At 42.1% G+C, this 23748-nt stretch overlaps 1 protein-coding gene across 1 annotated transcript; it reads right to left on the bottom strand.

Annotated features, from left to right (window-relative positions):
* Positions 1-633: 633 nt before the first annotated feature.
* npffr1l2 (neuropeptide FF receptor 1 like 2) lies at positions 634-23748 on the bottom strand. Its single transcript, XM_056376848.1, has 4 exons — positions 23499-23748; positions 9279-9622; positions 1719-1818; positions 634-1639 (listed from the first exon to the last, which is right to left on the bottom strand). The coding sequence occupies exons 2-4, from the start codon at positions 9619-9621 to the stop codon at positions 634-636; spliced, it is 1449 nt and encodes a 482-aa protein (XP_056232823.1). The 5' UTR covers position 9622; positions 23499-23748.

Genomic DNA, 23748 nt, shown 5'->3' on the forward strand with positions numbered 1-23748 from the left:
TATTACCAAATGTGCCCAGTTAGGCGAACCCAAGACACTCGGTTACATTACTATGCAATAACTGCAGGGACCAGCTGTGTTTGACTCTGACTGACTGAGTGACTGAGTGTAGCCAGTTCCTGTGGGGTTTAATTTTTTTCCCAGCAACCAATCAAATCTTGATTGACTCAACTAATATGTAAAACTGATCTGCTGATTAAACTAAAGTGTCAAAAAATACAGGTAATTGTTCATTTGAATTTGATGAGCTGCAGAGGCTTGTTTTTCCTTGTTCTCTTTGAATGTGAATCCCAATGGAGCGCTTATGTCTGCTGTGTCTACAGTGGTAACAGCAGGTACAATGTTACGGTAGCCTATGGGAACAATGGCCTGGACTACCATAAGCTCAGGGTTGCAGCTCCAGTGGAGCCAGCTTACTCTCCCTGATTTGCTGAGCATGGACAATAGCAATTTTAATTGTCTGCATTAAAGTTGAGACACTGCCTGGAACTAAGGTTGCAATGTGTAACCGTCATTCCAAACAGTGACCACGTTACACTTATAACATCAGATCGTTGATAGTTGTCTCTTCATTGGGACCACAATGCAACATATTATGTCTTTGCTTGGTTCATTTCTGGGTAACAATCTGACTTAGTTATCCCATGCCTGATACACTGAAACTGCCAGTGAACTAGCCCTTTCTGACTCTTCACCATTACTGCCTTTCTTAGGTACAGCTGCCATTTCCAACCCTCTATCTAAAAGACTTCTCTCCGAGTGGACCATTGCACACCCCACCCTTGCATTCCTGTTCACCTCCACTGTTTCAGTCAGCTTGTTGTCGTTATGGACCCGATTTCTCAGCCCCAAGACAAGGCGGTTGTGATGGCTAGTGGCATTTCTAAAGTCAGTACCCCCACAAGGCTCTTGCACAGACCTTCCTTTCCTGCCCCACCTGGAAATCATTCTCAACAGCTTACACTGCATGAGGCAACAGAGGGGCCTGGATTTGCAAACCGCCTGGAAGCCCCTCTTAAAGTTTTCATTGTAGTAGCCATAAATGATGGGGTTGACACTGGAGTTCGAGAAAGCCAGCCAGTGAGCAAAGGGGAAGATGTAGCTGGTCAGAAGGTCCAGCTGGTCGCTGTCCAAGCCTGCATAATCCGTCATCATCATTAGGGTCCAGAGTGGCAACCAAGACAGCATGAAAAGCAAAGCCACCACGATGAGCATCTTTATCACCTTGATCTTTTTCTGTGATATCATTGGCAGGCCCCCCCTTCTACCTCCCAGCTGGACTGCATTCGCCAACTGTGGCTCTCTGTTTGCAACCACATAGGAACAAAGTTTGACTCCGATGCTTCCGTACATGATGGTGATAACAGTAAGGGGCACCAGGTAGATGTGAGCAAACAGAACTGTTGTGTAGACCTTTCTCATATGAGGGTTGTCAAAGTTTTCGTAGCAGGTGTACAGGGAGACTGTGTCGTTGAAGTCATCATTGTATACCATGTAGTGGGAAGGAAATTGCTCCACAGTCAGTGCCACTGCAGCAGGACACATGATCACCACTGCTAGCAACCAGATAAAGACGATGGCTGCCTTGGCAACGAGTACAGTCGGCTTGGGCTGTAGAGGGTACACTATACAGCGAAACCTGTGGTACATAAGAAGAGCATTGCCACTAACCACAGCACCAGTTCTAACTGATATTAAGTATCACAGCATTTACTAACCTTTCCACAGAAATGGCCACCAGGGTGAAGACTGATGCAGACACTGACACGCCCTGCACAAAGCCACTCATCTTGCACACAGTATTGGAAAATGGCCAACCTGTTGGAAAAGAAATGACAAACACTCAGTCGAGTAGTATTCAAGCCATAATCTCAGTGCTAATGCAGTGAAATTAATGTCACTCACACATATAGTGTTTGGGTTGGGATAATGACATTTATCGTTTCTGTATGGGTCCGGAACCACCTTTCAAATAATAGATGAATCTGGTTTGGCTTGGCGTCTGGCATTTCTCTGCTGGCATGGGTTGGAGTCCCAGCTTTCAAGTAATAGAGTGGTCTGGTTCTGTTCGGTACATTTCTGGGTCAAACTTTTTTCACCAGCACTGTGAATGTTTAATGGATGAGCTCAATAAAGACACAGAGGATTATAATTGTTAATGTGTTATTAGTTTAAGCACATTGTCTCTGTCTATACTTGTGACTTAGATGAAGATTGGTTTACATTATATGAATAATTAATTCAGAAAACCAGGTCATTCAAAGGTTTCACATACTTTCTCTTGTCACTGTATTTAGTTCACCACAGCGATGGTAGTTGCTTTGAGTAAGTCAGAAATCACTCATCCCACTGCACACCTGCTGTAGGTGGCTCCATCCCAATGTGTCTCTCTGTGACATCTGTTTCTATAGAAACCAAAAGATTCATCGAATGAATATCTTTTCAGCCTCCAGCAGCACCCATCAGTCATATGACTGGTGGCAATCAGCAGGCTGCAGCACCTTTGGGCAGATGCTACCAGAATATTACACATTTAAAAAATTCACTTTGAGGTTGAATTGTGGGTGAAGCTTATTCTCCCAAACGATACATTAAAAAGACTGGAAACTAAACCACACTAACCACCCTTTCTCCCTGTAAAAGCTAACATAATCTTTAATGGTATAGTTCCACATTTACATTTTTGGTCTTAAAACCAAATGAGGTCACTAAGTATGAAGCAGACTCACTTCACTTAACATTTCTATGATGCCATAGTGATAGGGTTTGGCAACATGTTAATTTTCCAACCAGCCACCGTCAGACCAACAACTGGCGACTGCCAATATATTTGCACAGGTGTGTGTGTGATGGGGTGGAGCGCAGCCTATTGCACACAATGTTTCTCTAAGTTGTTTATAACTTGGAATGCTTCTTTGTCACTTTTTGACACAACCTGCCTGAACATATGCTATTTTGTAGTAAGCTTACCTGTACCCATCCAACCCATGGGCTATGGGTTGACCCTGTACATCACTACTGCATAATACAGCCCAATAAGTTTCTTTTACAGAGTAATCATCACCAAGATCAACTTCTCAAGGAGGCAGACCATTAAATAAGCAAATTAAGAAAAATTTCCCCAGAAATAACAACTTACGATTGACTCAGCCATTTCTTCCACACTATAATTTGCTTTCATGTTTAAATTGATGTATTGTGTATTGTGTAACTATAATATGGTACCCATAGGTGGGTAATTGAGTTTGCAAAGACAATAAAGAAATAAATACAAACAAAAAAAATACAAAAATTCCTCAAATCATTATGGAATCAGTAATAATTGTATAATAGATTATTTTAATTAGATTTTTATTACAAAAAAGAAAAATATAAACAGAACAAGCTTGTTTAAAAAAAAAAATCATTCATAAATGAAACAAAACAACAAATGAGTGAACTTAAATCATTAATGAAGATGGCACTAAAATTTTAATTAAAGCTGCTCTGATCAGTGTATTTGTGTTATCAGTGGTTCAGTATCAGTGGCAGAACAGTGTTAAACTAGCTAAAAAGAGAGTGAATATTGGATGTGGTGGGCAGAAACACTAAACATTGACTAACATGAATTAATAAGCCGCTCTTCCTCTTACTGTCACCTGGTGCTGCTCTTGGTGTGTATTGTTGAGTCTCTGTAAATAATATTTGAAGAGAAGGTCTAGACCTGCTCTATGTGGAAAGTGCCTTGAGATAACTTATGTTGTGAATTGTCACTATACAAATAAAAACGGACTTGACTTGACAGTCCAAAGACATACACAACAGGTTAGTTGGTGAGTCTAAAAAGCCCTATGCGTCTAAGTGCCCATAGGTGTGAATGTGTGCATGTTTGTCTCTATACGTCAGCCCTGTGATAGACTAACGACCTGTCCAGGTTGTAAACCGCCCTCGTCCAATGTCAGCTGGGATTGACTCCAGCCCCCCTGTGACCCTATAAGGATAAGCGGTATAGATAATGGATGGATGGATGATTTCTTGATTCAGTGGATCTCAAATTTCTACTTCAAAGGAACACAACAGGACAACGACTGAGTCTAAATACAGAGATTTATCAACTACTAACTAATACAGGTTAAATGCAATATCAGATAATCATCAAGATGAAAAATGAAGCAAAATCAGGAATTAATATTATTCTATCTTGACCCGATCTAATTTTTTTTTTTTTTTTGGGCTTTTATGCCTTTAATGGACAGCACAGTGGAGAGTGACAGGAAACGGGGAGGCAGAGAGAGGGGGAATGACATGCAGTGAAAGGCCGTCCGATGCGGGATTCGAACCGGGGCCGACTGCAGCGAGGACTGTAGCTTCTACACATGGGGCGCCTGCTTAAACCACTACGCTACACGACGCCCCCTGATCTAATTTCAAAAGGGTGTAACTGAAGGTACGTTGATGTGAGCCACAGAGCCACAAAATATATAAAAATCATTGATCAGTTTCAGTTACATTTGACAATGAGCAGCAGTGAAAGAAGGGAGAACAGTTGTTGTTTCGTGTATGTTTCAGTGATAGTAGTAGGTGAAATACACCTGTAAAGGGCTGATGGTCTCTCAGCCTCAAGACCAATTTCCAGGTTGTTGGGATGGGGAGTGCTTCATTAGGAGTTGGTGTGACTTTATATCAATCAACAAAAAGTCACATGTCCTTGTGAGGCTGCAGTGCTGTCTGTGGAATATGTGTTGACACACAAGTGTATCTTTGGGACAAATCCCAGAAAATTGTCCAGCTCTGATAACAAATAATTGTATGTCAGCCAGCACTTGAGGAAGAGGAGGAAAGGTCTGAATGGGGTATTGCAACCATGACTGAAGAATTCAGAAACTCTAGAAAAGTGCAATCATGTCTGTTCTCAGACTTTATACTTACAATAATGTAATAGAACATGATGTTGATGTGGGAGATGCTAAGCCCATCACTCAGTGGTTCAACCAGATTTCTCAAGAAACGTGAAAAATACTAGACTCAGTTTAAGTTTCATGCATGTTGCAAAATGGTTTTGCTGGACCTTTCTTTATCTAGTTGGGCCTCTCCCTGTCTCTTGGTTAGTAAACCTGACTCAACACATAGGCCCTGCACTGATATCCAAAGGGTTAATGCAGTGACAAAGCCAGAGTCCTTTCCTCTGCCAAGGATGGAAGATTATGTTGATCAGGTGGGGGCAGCCAAATATGGCGGCAAGTTTGATCTTCTTAAGGATTACTGGCAGGTTCCCCTTTATAAAAGAGCCAGAGATATCATCAGGCCTGTAATCTTACACAGTAATGCCATCTGGGCTGTGAAATGCCCCAGCCACATTTCAGAGGTTAATGAGCAAAGTTGTGTGTGGGTTGGAGGGTTGTGCTGTTTATTTGGATGGTGTGGAGATTTGTAATGACACATGGGAATAACACCTTAAGAGGCTCTATTTGACAGACTGGTTTGGACCCGTTTGACTATCAACCTGTCCACATGTGAGGTTGCAAAAGCTACAGTAACCTATTTGGATAAGGGCAAGGGGAAGTTTTTTCCATTCTGGCAATACGAACATTCCCTATTCCCTGTGGCAGTTGTAGCATTTCCTGGGGATGACTGCTTATTACCGTCTCCAAATTGTCAACAGTTATCTGACCTAGTGAGGAACCTGTTATCTTCAGCTCCTGTGCTTGCGACTAAGGTTAATCAACCATCACCACATTCACTCTGACAGTGCAAGGCATGATAGGAGCAGAGAGCATGAGGGCTCATCTAGACCTCATAAAAACCTCACTGACATTATTAACATGCTTCACTGTTTCCATTGGTTAATATTAAACTGATATGTTTGTATTTTATGAAAAATATGCAAATAAAGCCAAGTTGTGAGACTACACAATGTGTCTAAATATTAAACATATACTGTGTGTTGAGAACGAACAGATACACAGGAATAAAGCAATAAGAAAATATGAATATTGATCAGGGTTTATTCAGTGGCTTTATAAACAGCCCAATGTGAGCAATAAAGCCATTCTCAATGACATCTACCTCCTTCTCACTTAACTGCTTGGCCCTATGTGTTGTTTTGCCATGTTTTGGACATACACACAAGTGATAATTTGTTACAAGGCGATTACTGAATGTATATCTGTTGCGATGCTATCCATGGTGCTGAAATAGCAGCACCTTTCCAGGGGCCTATTACAGGTATGTATAGTCTATGGTCAAATGCATGCATTACACCTCCATAATGACAAAGTATAATCTATTATCACTTACGCTAAACCTCTGGTGGTCACATCAATTCACAACAGTTGTTGAGGAATGACTAATCATGTGTTCAAGCGCTAGATCAACACCCCCCCAATTTTCAACAAGCTGACAGGATCAAAGTGGTGATTATGTTGCGACATGCAACTTGCAAGTGACAGAAGTCAGTTCACTACAAGCGACATTAGTTGTAAAAGTTAAAAGGACTTGTCAGTGATCACATGACTGGAATAAAAAAAATATATTTCTAAATATAGTTAATATTAAAGTCAGGCTATGGATATATGAATTATAATTAAGTTTCTCACTGTGTATTTTCGCTCTTCAGTCTGATGATGAACAAACGACCTCAATCAGACCGTCACCATGGTCTTTTACCTTGAATGATGCCATCCTACTACCTATCCTCAAGACCTTATGTCAACAAAGTCATGTGACTGACTTTAAGAGGCTTGGCTTGCCGCCTATAAAAGCACCCAGGTGAACAAGCTTCTTCCTCTTTGCCTTACTTGCCTCATTCAAGACCATAAGTATTAAAAAATTCCACTGTGATCAATCTGTCACTTATGTGCAGGTGCCTTGTGTCCCTGGATTGCGTGGATTGTATTTGATGTGATAAGTATACGCATTTCGAAGCATGAGTGTTAATGTTGTTAACCCCACTTTTCCAGGTGACTTAATTAATTACTCCTGAGCAAGACTTAAGAGTTATTTTAGAACGTTGGTAAGTGAACTACGGTTTGTCAGACCATTATCAAGCAACAGAAAAATTAGGAATTAAAATAATGCTATGGTAAACTCTGCTCTGTTTGTTAGAAGCTCTGTTTGAAAATGTTAGTGGACACATTCTGGTCTGGAACAGCAAAATTATTCTACTGATTTATATACGTGTCTACTGCTCGTTGTTATTTATCATGTAATTGTGAACCCTTTTGTTCCTGTCGGGATCCTGTAGGAATGATGACTCAGAAGTTAAGCTGCGCTGGAGCAGGTTAGGAGTTCTGCCTAAAGCCGTGTTTTGACCAAAAAGTACCTGGAACCAAAAGTTCTTTAGGGTACTTTCCTTCAGGAACTATAAGGTTCCTGTGGCCCATTGTTGTCTGTGTTTCCAGTGTGGCCTAAAGTCCTGGGAAGATTATGCAAAATTATTACTTGACATTACATCATTCACAGCACTTTGAGGACATAACATGAATGAAAATACAGGACAAACTGTGTCCCATATATATTCAATACAGGACGCAGCATTTTATTTTAAAATACGAGACGATCCTGTATTATACATGACGGGTGGCAACCCTAGCCACTCCAGTTGCTGTGGTTCTTTATTTTTTTGAAATCCTCTTTCAGTTTTTTTTTACTTCTCGCGGACCTGTTTCGCGTTGTGGAAAATGTGTTCTCTCGCTTGGTGGCGGGTGAAATAAAATGCAGCACCAGTCAGAAATGTTCAGCAGACCACAACCCCCAAAGTTCCTGAACCTTTGGAAAGTACTACCCCCCGACCAGGCACCTTTTTGGGGGTTGATCAATTCCCCCAGAACTAAATTAATTGACCCTGGTTCCAGCGGTCGAAACGCACATAGATCCTCAAAAGAAACGTGGCTTATGTTACCATGGTGAGTTACCCCAGTAACAAGTGAACCACAGTCGTAGGACTGAAAATCCAGAGTTAAACCTGAAGTTAACTTGATAACCTCGAATCCTGCTTCGTAGTACAGGCCTCAGGTATCAACTAATGATGCATATTGCATATTTATATTGAAAAAGAAGGTTTAGCATTGTCTTTTTAGACAGTATGTTAAGCTACACTACTGTTGTCCTCTATCAGAAATATTACATTATCTACATCTATGTATCTACCATATGATAGTTATGATAGGAAAGTCATAACATGAGAAATGATTATTATTCATTCAGTTTGAGTCTAAAGCTTCACACAGATTTCTTTTTAACTGAATGAATGAATTCATAGTAAATGATTGAGTGCAAAGAAACTGAGTGACAGTCTGACAGTTGTATTAAGTCCACAGAGTCTCAGTGTTACAAAGACGGACATTGAATAGATTTTAATCTGAGCTAAGGATGAAGCCACAATGTGTAGGCTAATAATTGAATGTCAGTGATCTCTCTCTCTGTCCTCACACTGATCGCTGATTGATCATAAAAGAGGTAACGTTAATAAAGGCAAGGATTTTAATCTTCTCCCAACTTCTTTTAATGAAATCTGATCCAATTTGTACTTACATATGGACAGTATGAATGAGAAAATGACATGCCGAATCAGAAACTCAGGGTTTGAAAACCTGACAGTGAGCAGAGTTTTCACTAAATGCTCTCTTGAATATCCCCCTGGTCTCTCTGTAAAGACTGTCGCTGTGTTTTTTACTGTCTCATGCAGTAGCGGGTTCCTCTTCATGCTGATTCCTACTCCTTTATGTGAGGATGTAATGTGTGGTCTTGTAATTGCACTAGGAGAAAATACAATATGAATAGTTTGATAACATGTCCATATTAGTTGAAATGAGCTATGGGAGACAGTAGCGCTTACTAATAAACAGAACTGTGAGCTCAATGTGGCCTCCTATGTCTCAAACTTGGTGCCATTCTCTTTGTGGAGGTACTTGAACTTGATGATTACTAACACTTGTAGTAATGCAATGTAATTAGTAATTATTAGTGCTGTTCCATACACCACTGTTTTCTGTCTCAGGTGTTATTCTAGGAGCAGAAACTTCATGTTTTTACTTCAGTGAATTAAAAATGTTAACGCTGATTTCTGATTTGTAGCTTTGCAGCCATACCACAAATCATATGAAAGAATGTCAACACTACTACTGTGAGCAGCCACTGCCTGGGATGATGTTTTATATACAGACATTAAGTGTCGCAGTTGTGCTAGTTACAGGTGAAATCCTGTGTCTTCCAAAGAACTCTGAGAACTGACTTTCCTGCAACAAACTGGTTAAAGCAAGGAGTTGTGGCAGAATTGAAGACTTATGGCAGGGTGTTACCTGTGATGAGGTTGTCCACCAGTGTTGTAGGGATGCAGAAGATGCCCACAAGTAGGTCACTGATAGCCAGGTTGAGGATGAAGAGGTTGGTGACTGTGCGCATACGACGGTTCTCCAGTACAATCAAACACACCAGGATGTTCCCTACCATACACAGCAGGAAGATGAAGAAGTAGGCCAGGATGTAGCATGCTGCCACATAGAGAGAGTGCTGATAGTAGGGGAAAAAGGTAACGTTGGTGACGTTGGTTGCACCATCTAGGCTGGTGTTTTTAGGGTACGCTGCAGTGGCTGATCCCTCCATCTCCATTCCTTCCTCGCTCATGTTCTCCAATATCTCCATCCTTTGAATGAAACAACAGTGCAGGGGAAATCAAACAGTGACAAAAAGATATAATTTCAAGTTCAGACAGAAAAATTTATAAATGACATTTTATTCAGCAAGGATTTCTCATTTGGAAAATATGTGCTATTTCAAATGACCATTCACTAAACCTCTCCCCTGATCAGTGATTGTCCAATCCAAGCTTTGGATCTAATCTGGATGCGGTGATGTGCATGAAGCTGTAGTAAAAGCTACACTCTGCATTTCAAGAGTTAAGATTGTAGTTTCTTCTTTTCTATACTCCTCAAAACCAAAAACACAAGAGCTACAGAGTAAGGAATGAATTGAACAATGTGTTAACGTGCGCTAACATAAGCTGCAACATTAGTATGCTTGGCTACTTAGCTTAGTAATGTAACCCAATTTCCAATTGCTATGGGGTTACAGATAGCTTTTAAACAAAGTCTTGCTCATGTCCAGCACATCCATTGTAACATTAAACCTGATCATACTACTGAAAAATACGAACATTAAAGCATAACTCTAACCTCTGACTTGTTATTCCAAGTATGTAAGCTAAGCAACCATAATTTGTTATGTTGGATCTTCCGTTTTTTCTTGTCATATCTATATATGGGTCTGACTAGCTCTGCAATACAAGAACATTGCTTGCTCCTTTATTTCCATGTCTTCGACTGAGCATCAGCTGGCGGGGTGAACTTTCTTCAGCTTCTGAGTGGGGCATGCAAGAGAAAGTTTGGGAACCACTGCTATAAACTGTGGGTCTTTGCCTCTCATCCTCAGTCTGATAACCCAAGAGGTGAGAAGGACTCAGATAACTGTCTGTAAGATGTTCTACTAGCTCTGCTAGATCTGTCCCCAGTATCCCACTTCAACAACAACAACATTATTGCATCACCACATTCAATTATTTTTCCATCTTGCATTTTTACTTCAGCTGGAAACTAGCTCGGCTTGCTAAGTTCACCTCAAAGACTGACAGGACCTACAATAAATGAAAGAGACAGGTACAACCCTATGACATCTTACACACTGTTACATGCTGTTACACACTTAAACAGTTGGTTATGGTAATGAACAACAAATGTGACAATAAAAGAGCAAAAGAAGACTGTTGGATAAATGTTATCCAGCTTGCATTTTATTCTGGGACTCTACTTGAGTAGCCTTGAGTGATTCACAGTTAAAAAAAAACTTATTTACCTAATTCTGTCTGTTATCCAGCCCCTCAGAAGTAGGTGGACTTGTTTTACTATTCGTGGGATGCAAAAACAGGGAACCCACTATACTTGTGGGGTGCAACAGCTTTGTGGGGACCAAAATGCTGGACCCCACAAGTTTAAATGGCTTTTTGAGGGTCAAGACTTTCATTCGGGTTAGACATTCAGTTTTGATGGTTAAGGTTGCAGTAAGGGCCAAGGTCACTAATGGGATCCAGATGGCATCCTATACAAACCCATAAATTATTATTACTATAAATTATTGAGCATTATTACATTTTGACAGAGCACAGGGGAGAGACCAGGCAAATAAGTGGGGAAAATGGGGGAGTGGGATATAAGAGGGGGAAGAAAGGGGAAAGGAAGTGCTGAAATAAGATGTGTTGTGATTGTTTATAGCAAAAATGGTTAACACAAGTGACGAAAACGGGAAACTCAATCTACATTTTTATGCTTTTTTTCTAAAAGCATTAAGCACTTTATTTTAAGATGTACTTTTTTCAAAAGCTCTCTGTAATGTAGTTATTACAGCCCTTATTTTCCTTAAAACAAGAAAAGCCATACCGTTTAACTGTTATTAGAAATGTTTATCCCTCCAGTTCATCCTCCCCCTCTCCCAGTCCAACATACCAAACCTTTGCTTGAGGAAATTTTGTTAAACTGGTATTTTAATTTAATACCCCAAGGCTAGAATGCATTATGTCAATGATTTATGTGTGTTTGTGTGTGTATGTGTGTGTACGTGTGCTCTCAGACTTAGCTTTGATCACATGCACTGTATTGGATGTACAACAGAGGTACAAAATTGAAGGACTCATTTACAGCGCAGCTCTTCAGTGGCAGCTTCACAAGTGCTGCATTTTACGTATGACCCTGAGACTCTGTTACAGCATTGACAGAGTCAACAGGTTTGTCTCTAATGCATCTGTGTGATGATGATGATGATGATGATGATGATGACTGTGTGTGTGTGTGTGTGTGTGTGTGTGTGAAAATTATAGACTTATAGGGAAGAGTGAGAGGGTGCCAAGTACACTGCTGAAGAGAACTCAACATGTTTAACTGCTCCTAACATGTTTCTTTTTTCTATAGAGATGACTCATCCCCTCCCACCCACAAGATCAAAAAATACATAATGTACGAGAACTGCATCATGGAGTTGTATACTGTGTGTCCTGTTTGCACGTGGGTGTGTAATGTGTGACACGAAGGCTGGGCACTTTCTTGTCTGTGGAGCACCGGTGTCCCCATTGTGAGTTCTACAGACACTGGAATAGCCCGGGTGTTACGGGAAGCACTCCAGTTGGGAATGTCCACCTTTCTGTAGCTGTGTACTTGAGTGGAGCATCTTTCTTCAAAATTGAAAGGGTAAATGACGAACAACTATATTCCCTTAGAGTCTCTTGATATGGCATGTAATATTTTTGTCTCTATGAAAGTTAATTCAGATGCAATTACAGGCAACATTACTACAAATACTTTTTGTGTGCTTTTTATCTAACGGGTCTTCAAGGCAATGCAGCTGCAGGTATTCCAATATGACACTTTTCACCGCCATGCCAGAACCTTCATCGAGCCTGCAGTCATTCACCATTGGAAAACATCACAGGGTGAGATGCTGCAGCAGCTCAGTAAGGAGGACAAAGTAACAGCTGGTGGTGACTTGAGGGCTGACTCTCCAGGTATATACAGTTGTTTGATATTGTTTGAGGTCAAAAGGAGAATGGCATCGGGTCATGAGGTAGGTGGTGGCTACCACATGGAGAAAGAGGGCCTGAAGAGGAGCCTGGCATTGTTGGATGCACATAGTGTGACTCTTGAATGCATTGTCACTGACCATCACCATCAACCTTTCCCCCGCTGTCTGATGACGGCCCCTCTCTGGTGACGGAAGGCTCCTCCTCATTGGGGGTGATGGGTGGAAGAGCCGGGAGGATTCTCCGATGAAGGTTCCTAGGGGGAGCTGATGTCCTACTGGGCTGGTCTGGGTGACACTGGTGGAAATCAGCGATGATGCGAGGATCAAGGATGTGACAAGCCGGTATCCAGGACCTTTCTTCAGTACCATAACCCTCCCAGTCGACCAGATACTGGACCCCACGGCCACAGCGATGAGAGCGCACCAAGCGTTGGACGGAGAAGGCTGGACCACCATCGATGAGCTGAGGGGGAGGTGGAGGCGGAATAGTGGGCACCAACGGACTCTCTCTGACCGGCTTCACTCTGGACACATGGAAGGTGGGATGGAACCTGGAGGAGAGACTGGCAGTGGCTCCCATCAGAATGCAAAACTCCCTCCAAAAAACCGAGGAGAACTGGGGCCCTTGGTTGGACACCACATCGACAGGGAGACCATGCAGGCGGAAGACGTGGAGCAGGACCAGCTGGGCAGTTTCCTTGGCCGATGGCAGTTTGGCCAGGGGCACAAAGTGGGCCATCTTGCTGAACCTGTCCACCACCATGAGGATAACTGTGTTGCCATCTGAGGGGGGCAAACCAGTGACGAAGTCCAGAGAGATGTGAGACCATGTGCAATGAGGCACTGGCAGGGGCTGCAGAAGACCAGATGGAGCCTGATGCAAGGGCTTGTGCTGATTGCAGACAGGGCAAGCATTCACAAATTCCTGTGTGTCCTCCTCCAGGGTGGCCCACCAGAACCGTTGACGGAGGACGTCCCATGTTCTCCGAATCCCAGGATGACAGGTGAGCTTGGAAGCATGGACCCACTGAAGCACCTCAGACCTCAGGGCTGGAGGAACAAACAGGCGGTTCGGGGGGCAAGCGCTGGGTCCAGGCTGACCCTCGGTGGTGTACCTCACCCTCTCCTCGATTTCCCCAGGTAAGGGTGGCGACAACGCAGGGAGCAGGGAGGATCAGGTCGGGCCCCGAGGCAGAGTCTGTTTCTCCCTGGAACTGGCGTGACAAGGCGTCAGGCTTGATGTTGTAGGACCTAGGACATTAGGAGAGGGAGAAGTTGAAGCGGGTGAAGAAAAGGGACCACCGGGCCTGACGGGAGTTAATTCTCTTGGCCGTACGGATGTACTCAAGGTTCTTATGGTCAGTCCATATTAGAAAAGGTTGCTTGGTCCCCTCAAGCCAGTGCCGCAACTCCTCTAATGCCAGCTTGACAGCCAGGAGCTCCCGGTTGCCGATGTCATAATTTCTCTTGGCAGGGGACAGACGCAGAGAGAAAAAGGCGCAGGGGTGAATTTTCTGGTCCGAGGTTGCACGCTGGGATAGGATAGCCCCCAATCCCACGTCGGAGGCGTCCACCTCCACAACAAACTGTCACTCGGGATCTGGTACTTGAAGGATGGGGGCCAATGTGAACTGGGCCTTGAGGGTGAGGAAAGCCTGCTCGGCGGAAGGGTTCCAGCTGAAGGGCATCTTGGAGGAGGTAAGTGCAGTGAGGGGAGCGGCGATGCTGCTGTATTGTCGGATGAAGCGGTGGTAAAAATTGACAAATCCCAGGAAACGTTGCAGTTGCTTACGGGAGTCAGGGACTGACCAGGAGGTGACCACTGATACCGTCGCCGGATCCATCCGTATGCTGTCTTCAGCCACAATGTACCCCAGGAAGGACACGGTGGAGGCGTGGAACTCACACTTCTTGGCCTTAACAAAGAGTGAGTTTTCGAGGAGCCGTTGCAGGACTGTCTGTAGATGAGGATGTCATCTAGGTAGACGAAAACGTAGCGGTTCAACACTCGTTCACCAAGGCTTGGAACACGGCGGGGGCGTTGGTTAAACCAAAGGGCATGACGCGATACTCGTTATGACCAGTGGGTGTGTTGAAGGCCATCTTCCATTCATCGCCCTCTCGGATCCGGACCAGATGATAGGCGTTGTGGAAATCAAGCTTGGTGAATATGGTTGCCCCTTGGAGAAGCTCGAAGGCGGAAGAGATGAGTGGAAGGGGGTAGCGGTTCTTAAAAGTGATGTCATTCAACCCCCGATAGTCTATACAGGGTCTCAGAGTCTTGTCCTTCTTCTCCACAAAGAAGAATCCTGCCCCCGCAGGGGAAGAAGAGGGACAGATGATGCCGGCCGCCAGGGATTGCAGAGGGAACAAAAGGGAACAGTTCGTCAGGAATGGACCACAGGTCTCAGGGTCCCCTGCATATCTTTCTGGGGTTCCCACCCGGGGCTCGGGAATGTCACTGGGCAGTGAGGGTTCAGGAGTCGGTGGAGCTGGGGAAGGATCCGGAACAGGAGCCCGGTTCAAGGCGGTCATTAGCTGCTGCATCTAGGCGGCTAAAGCTGTTAGCGCCTGCTCATGGACTGCTGCTGAACGTTTTGCTTCAGCTTGTGAAGTGACAATCATGGCTTCATGCTGCTGGAGGGCACTCTCAATTATCTCGAAGCGATTCGGTGCTGAGGAGGTGTGTGCTGGGTCCATGACTGGCCAGATTGTACTGTAACGGGATGTGATAGGACCCACGTGCAGCACAACCAAACAGAGGGATAGTTGGAAATTACCTTTATTGAAATACCAGCAGAGAGAACACACACAGGTGGGTATGAGGAGTCGAGGATGGGGTCCGGGGATGGAGAACCGGGGGTCCGGTGAGTGGAGCGAGGTGACTGCACACACACAGGGGAAAGTTCTTAGACCTGAAGGCTGGGGCTGGTGGTGCCGAGCGTTAGGGAGCAGGCTGGAGATGTCGTCGAGGGAACTGGAAAACGCCAAACAGCCACAGGGACGAACAGAGGGGAACTAGGAATCGCACAGGCAGAACTCATGGTCGGGGACAGAAGGCTATGGTATTTACCGGGGCAGAGACGGGGCAGGATGGTCAATGGCAAGCAGAGTCGAAAACAGGAAGTCAGTCCGGGGATAATCGCTGGAAAGTCAAGCATGACACTGAAAACAATCTGGCAAGGAGTGAGTGAACTGGGGATGTATATATAATGGTCTGATTGGGGATCGATTGAAGCTGGGGGCAACAGGTGAAGACAGTGAAGCTGATTAGGAGGTGTGGCAGAGTGGAGAGTGAGAAATAGGCATAGCAGGCTGTGACACTATTATGATGTCTGGCACATAGAGAAAGGTATATTACCTAATTTACATGTGCAAGCACTATTATTAGACCATAAAACCACATGACAACATGGGTGATCAGATTTTTCTTACAAAATGAACATTGTATCAATGGCCTATCCACATAGTAACGGCCACTCCAAGTGCATTAGACACAAAGCAATATTCTGTATGATATACAGTCTAAGTAACATATGAAAGACGCTCAGTGTGCTTACAGTAACAGTTTAAAGCTGTGAGACTATTGGTACCTCATTTTGAAATGTTGCACTTGATACGACTCAATTTAGGGCTTTTTTTAAATGAAATACATTTTGTGTGGACTGTAGGAATTTCAAAGAAAGTGGAGATTAGCCAGATGAAAAACTGAAAAATTCCAGAAATGGATGAGAAGCATAAAGAACCACATATACTGGACCGCAGCTTCCTCAACCATGAGAGAATGGAAAAGTGGACCTTAATCCTCAACCATTTTCCCCCAGTGTCAACATCCACTGCGACAGACAAGGGACAAGAATAAATGGTGTTGCTAATAAACAGACTAAAACCTCATCACATGACTCCTGTTATTATAGTTAGTAATCAGAAATATTGTAAAAAGGTAACCACATCTAGTGATTCAATAACTTTTAGTAACTGTCATTAATTATTATTACTGTATTGTATTCTAAAATTTATTTCAATGTGATGCTAAAGGGAAGTACACAGGAGGGAAAGGGAAGTACACGGGAAATAAACTCCACAACCAGACAAACACGTACCACCAACTACCTCTGCCACCTCTCTCCAAGCATGACTTCTCCAGCTTGTGTCACGGTACGATTAACTCTGATCAGAGAACAGGGTGATTCCCCACAGCAATAATCAACCTCTCCTCCATTATGTTGTTGAATGCCAGGCTGCACCTACACAGATCCTGCTCTCGCGATATTTGCATGAACATGATTTGATTGGCTTGCATTGCTGCTTAAAAAGCTGGACTTTTCTTAACTTCTACCACAAGCAATGCAAGCAAAGCAAAGCAAGAGAACCACAATTCAGTTCAGCAATGCATGACGGTACCCCATTCAAAGTGCATAAGAATGGTCTCCGTTGAAGCCTCTGACGCATATATGTGAGTGCTGCACTAGGCTGAGATGTCAGAACAGTGCCAGTGTTTTGGTGTCTGTTCTTTGTTCTGACTTCTTCTTGTACTCGATTGTACTTGATTTCTGTCTCTGGGAGACAGGTAATAAAGTTGCTGCTGAACATGAAAGGAGAATTAATAACTGACACAAGTGAGGAAGAGAAATCTTCCATCACAGGGGACTGGCAGTTCAAACAATAGACTACTCTTCCAGCCAGCTCAATGTGGTAGCTTCCAGTTAGTTAACTTTCTGTTAATGATATCTGAAAACAAACACATTCATAAACACCGTATTTGCAAATAATTAATGTCAAATAATCCCCTATTTTGCTCAGTGACTGACTTGCCCAGTAAAATAAAAGGACTAAATATATAGGATACTTTTCTAAAAAATAAACTGCCAAAAATAATTGTCAGATGTTTTATCCAATTACATTTCACTTTAATGCATCAAGTTATCCAGAGATAAATAGTCATGAAGCATAGCTTCTATTAAACATTCATGGTAGAGTAACTCATCAATCTTGCTTTGTGAAATAAATATAACCCTTCTGTTAGCTACTTAAATCTATTAAAATGGTTTTTTTTTTTTTTTTTTTTAAATATATGTAAAATTGGAGGCTTTAGAGCAGGGATGCCAGGGTAAAATTGTGGGCCGAATTACACTTTCGAACTGAAAAGACCAAACACTGACTCAACATCACTGTTTGAAATTATTCATTAAGGCCTACACATCAGAAAGAAATTGCATTGGCACCACAATAGCCTCACAATGAGGCCTACAATTACATTGAAGCCTAAAGCAAGTTACAGTAACCTCTGAAAACGTAACATTGTCCTATCCATGCTAGGGCTGTCAAAATTGCTCAAAAATGACATTCGAATATTCCCTCTAAAAAACACATATATTCAAACTATTTGAATATCTATTTGCGAATTATTCAATGACGCACATCACATCAATACCAGGACAAACTAATACAACGAGACATAACTACTGTATAGGTAGGCTAGTTTATTTAAGTTTGAACATATTTGACAACATATTACCTACATAAAAATAACATGAACTAATGGCCAAGACCGCAGAGCTCACTCTAGCTCTCACACTTGCTCGCTCGCACTCTCTCTCTCTCTCTCTCTCTTGCCCGCCCCCTCACGCTCTCTGTGCATACTAGTTTAAATGAACAACAATAAACAAATGCTGAGTGCTGATCAAAAGGTTTGTGCAAGCAATTTAAGCTTAGGGATGGGCGATGTCTCCTTCACTGGTAGGCTATATCGTCAGTGCAGTAAAAATAACAAGAAGAGTTGAAGGAGATATGTATAAAAATAAAACGAACCTTCATGTGTATCTCGACATTTGGAGAATATGGCTTGCTGTTTCTGTAGGGATGATGCTAGCTCGTTTAGCTTTTGAGTCCTCTACTGCCCTGTGTACTTGCTGTACTTCTCGGCATGGGTCTCATAGTGTCTTTTGATATTGTACTCCTTTGCTACAGCCACTTGTTGAGAACAAATAAGACACATGGGTTTGCCCAGGTTAGGGACTAGTCTACCTTAGCCGTCAGCATACTAGATATCCTGGTCAGTATACGCAGCGCTGTAGCAGCTGAGGCGGGAAGCAGCAACAGACCAACTGACCTTTTTTTTTTTTTTTTTTAACAGTCTATGCAACTGACAGGTTCCATGAAAATTAAAATAAAAAATAAAACATTAGATTTAAATACAAATAAAACATTAGATTTAAAAATTAAATAAAAAAGAAAAAAAGCTCTCCCATATCAACCCATGGGCCGGATGTGATGTTCAATCGGGCCGGGTCCGGCCTGTGGGCCGTAACCATGTCACCCCTGCTTTAGAACTTCCTAAAATGCAAAGTTAAAATGTGATGAGTTTTAAAACGTCATACCTTGCAAAATACAGTGTAAAAAAACACAACTTCTTAATGCTGCTCTCTTCCAATGTTTGGATGTAGGTAATTTGTCAGTGCCATAAAAAGTAAGACATAGAGACCACGCACAACAAAGTAGGAAATAATAACAATAAACACAAAACAGTTAAAAATAAATCACTTAACTGCATAGCCTGTTTACTCATGGTAGAAAAACAAAAAAATAAAGGAAAAATGACCAAATCAGCAAGTCAACAAATCTGCCAGACAAAACGCTCAGCTTCTGTAACACCCCTGGTGCGATTTGAAACCAGGCAGAGGGCGGAACAAACAAGCATGGCGTCGTCATAGACACGTGCCCCGTGGACTCCTTCACTGCTTCTAAACATCAGCCTGTTAGCGCTGTCATTGTGAGCATTTTCACCTTGCTGGCCCCTCACTGTGCTTCAAGCGGTAGTTCAGGTTATTTTATGTGGGGTTGTGTAAGGCATATGTAGTCAATTATTTGCAGTAGGTTTGGATCAGCGTGTTCCCAGTTTGCCAGTATCAGTTGAAGTGTATGTTAAATTTCTGGAGCACGCTGATTAGGGTTGTGCCGATAAACAATGATATTGGCGATAGACAATCATCAGAACGAGCCAGTAATGTAGTAACTTAAAATTTGAAGTATTGAATCTATAATAAATTAAATTTTCCCTGCAACAGTTTCACATATATAATCGCATATAACCATGTTTGTAACACGGGCGCACACCCACACTCCGACCAACTGATTGTAATGAAGTGCTGTTTGTTGTGTGTAGACCTGCGCTGTGCAGACAGACAGACAGAACACGTCATTTAGTTCGGTTTCTTATCCTGCTGCTTTTTATGGTTGTAAATAGAACTTTTGGATAGTTAATGAGAAACGCATTATTTGTGATGACGATTTTATTTTAACATAACCATAAAATGTAATCCTTATCTTTTTGCCATCACTCAGGTTATCCATGAAAGAGAAAGAGAGGTGAGCAAAAGAGGTAGTTTTTAGGGTAATATAATGTGAATATGTAAATATGAGTTTCTACTCTAAAAGGTAAAAGCTTATTTTACAATCAATTTGTCTGAAAAACACTGGTGCAAAATGACTGTATCAGACTTTGTGCAATGTGTTTACATATATGTACTGTGCTTGTTAATATTAAAAGTGGTGTACACCTCAAGGCATGAAGCTGAGATGGTCTATTTCCAGTTCTCCCTCTGGAAATTAGAAATGTCAAACTCAGAGGGAAAAGCATGACATTAATATAGCACTAGAAGTGTACTGACTTCAAATGATATAAATTTGAATAGATCATTATCATAGAAACAAAAAAATAAACTCATAATTATTTGTTTAGTTAAATGATGCAAAGCTAAGTAAAAAGCAGCTATTTTTTCTTCTTGTAATTTAGTTTATCATTTGTACTCATCTGGAACTAAAAAAGAAAAAAATCTACAGAACTGCAGAAGACTGTGACACCTTTTAGTCCCTTGTTCTCTTCTATAATAAGAATATAGTTTTTCTAGTACATCTGAATTGCTGCTGAATGCAACAAACCAAGCAACATTTCAAGCTGCTCCTCAGAATCGGACGAGAGCCACTGAGAGGAAGTGTGTGTGTCGATTCGGAGAGTCAAAAATATATCACTTATGTGGCTTTAGGATGCTTGGATCGTTGAATAATTATGTTATTATGGTGGAAACAAATAAGATTAGATGAAATCAAAGTTCAGATTGGAGTGAAGGCGTCTAAATCAAGCGACTGTTGTGCTAAGTTGGAAACACTGCAGGCTGTAAACACGCCCCTAATTGAACCTATAGGCACCAGAATCTCCAACTCAGTGACGTGGCATTTGGCAGACCAGTCGTGGAAATATAATCAGTCAGTCAGTCAGTCAGTCAGTCAGGGACATTCTCCACTATAGGTCTAGCCAAGAAAAATGTTTTTGTTTAGTTAAACCTATTAAACTTAACCCTGAGTTTCAGAGTAACCTATTTGACAGTGGAATTCTCAATTGGCACTGTTTTCTAACTAAAGATCCCTTCCCTCAGAAGTTTTCAGTTTGTCATACAGTCCAATCTTGAGATGCTGCTTCCATTTATCAAACTGGGTTTTTGAAAGGTCTGGAGTAGAGTGGAGTGGTGTTATGTAATCTGCATCCTTTTCAAAAGTCTCCGAGATACAGAAGTGCTACATGTGCAGCACTCATTTTTAGCTCATCAGCAGCTTGTCCACTTGCTTTATCAGTGCCAGACCTCCAGACTGGTGTAATGATGTGGTCTCACTTCAGTTTATCGGACACAAGGTACTCATTAGACTTCTGCAGCTCTAGGGCTGCCGTGATTAGTCACCAAAATCAAAAATGCTCTGCTTTTCTGTCATCTGCCCTGCTCTCTCTGCTCTCCAGGAGAGGCTGGGCTGAAGCTACACAGCACACACACACACACACACACACACCAAACACCACGGTAGAGGTTGCACCGGACACAGAACCAGGTGAAGTAAAGACGTGACTGCAAGTACAATAAAAAGTAAAAGGCCAATAGGAACTTTATCCAACCACCTGTTCTACAAAAAACAAACAGAAAAGAGATATTTTCATCTGTTTCTGCTCTTCTGTAACCATAAGGGTTACTGCTCGATCAATGTGGAAGTGGTGTGATGAAGAATCTGAGATAACCAACATCGCGGTACGTTGGCCAGGGTCGACACATGACAGTAGGATCTTCGACAACAGTCAGCTTTGTGCTTTACTAGAGAACCAAACGTATGAAGGCTATCTTCTCGGGATAATGTTAATCAAAAGAGGTTCCCATGCATAAAAGATGGACTTGGACTGGAAGCTGATGAGGGCCCACAAGAGGACAAAGAGAATGAACGGCAGCACAACACCAATCCAAGTGGGAATGCTGTGAGGCGAACTCTGATAGAAAACCACTTCTCTGAATAATTAACGTGGTAACTTGGTGTGTCAGGTAGGGTCGCTTGTTTCTCCTGCTGCTGTTCACTGGGGATCAGATGATGATGGATCAGCAATGACTTACATATGCTCCTCTGACATAACGCGAAAAACGGCGAAAAAAGAGAATTAATAGAACATAATATGAGAGCAGTGCGGACGGACTGCAAGAGAGACAGTCAAACCGTTAGAACAGTCAGCCAGTTGCTGCCAAGCAGTCTGTTTCTTTTTCACAGTGCTGTTGTCCGTTTTTTCATCTTCTATGATTTGGCCATATTGTTCCGTTAACTCGGTCAACAAGTTTTTCTGAAAGGAGGAGAAATTTGTGCTTCTTTGCCGAGCCATTACGAGTAGCCTACTGTTAAGCGAGCAATTTTTTAGCTACCTACCAACAATGTGACGTTTTGTTTCGGAACAGTTGACGGCCCCCTCCACCAGTTTTCTACTTACTAGGTCCTGACATGTAGAGTATTTATGTATTTATTTAATTTTGACAATGTGTTACTTAAGGTGAAAATGTGTTTTAAGTGAGCTCATGCTGGACACCGGTCCTTTGAATGAAAACCTGATTTTAAACTGATGAGAAAGCTGCATAATGCACCTAAAGGATTGAACAATAATTTCAATCCAAAAAATAAAAAAGTTTTAGAAATCACTCTTATTCTTTAATTAAATAAACAAAATATATTGAAATTCATTGACCTATATGTCCATTGAGTCCATCATACAGAATTTACATGTAACAGAGTCAAATATATATTAGTAATATGTATTATATTTACACACAATCAGTGTAGTTATAACCAGACAGGACCTTAGTGAATCATTCCCTAAAGGGTGTCTCCCCCTTGCTATTGTATTCAATAGGTGAGGAGCTCAAGTCACATGATCATAATTGACCAGGGGATTATTTAATCTTTTTGACAGAATTAATGCAGATTGCCTCCAAAGATATTCTGTGTCTTTATCAAAACACAAGGTTAACACATCGCCTCCTGCTGTACTGCTTTTTATACAAAGTCCATTACTCCTAGAAGATTGCAGCTTTAAATCAGCACTTGAACCTCAGCCACTGTTTCATTGCACATCAGTGCACTTATACCCTGATATATGTGTGTGTGCTGTCTACCATATCCTTATTATTATCTCCTTCTATATAGTTGAACTGATGCTTAATGAAACAAGCTGTTGAATTAAATGTTAACATACAAAGAAAATTATAAACTGATTTTCAAACAGCCTTATAATTAAAACCTGTTGTGTTCTGCTCGACTCTAGCTCCAACATGAATTTACACAGTGTAAATCAGGAACAGTACTGTACGGGAAAATACACAAAAGACATCGAATAGTTTAAATTGTTTGTGTCATTATTTTCGCTTTTTTGTAGGTTTGTTGACAAAACAGGAGTTGACAGAGCTGCAGGAAAACGTAATGTTGAAAATCTTCAAGATTTTTGACCGTTATTTTGAAGAGCGTGGGTATCTTTATAGTAGTAATGCAGGTCAAAGCCCATTAAGTCAACACACTGTGGAAGAGAAAAGGTGTTAACCCCAACCTGTGCATTTTACCGCCACTCAGATAAATATATTAGAAACACACAAATGACCAACCTTTGTAGTTTCAGATGGTCTTTAACTTGCAGCTGTCAACGGTCGACTCCTGGACATGGGCAAATGAAGCACAACACATATAAGCAACAGGCGCTGCGCGTCGTCGTCGGACTACCTCGGTGAAGTCAGTTCTAAGTTGGATATGAGACAGACGTTCAGACGTCCATCCAGCGGCGTCTCCCCGCTCAGTTTCTCCCAGTGACAGCAGCGAGACAGGACGCTTGGCTCTGCTCCGAGCCCTCACATTTCA

The sequence above is a fragment of the Seriola aureovittata genome, chromosome 5 (assembly GCF_021018895.1).
Source record: "Seriola aureovittata isolate HTS-2021-v1 ecotype China chromosome 5, ASM2101889v1, whole genome shotgun sequence".
NCBI lineage: Eukaryota > Metazoa > Chordata > Actinopteri > Carangiformes > Carangidae > Seriola > Seriola aureovittata.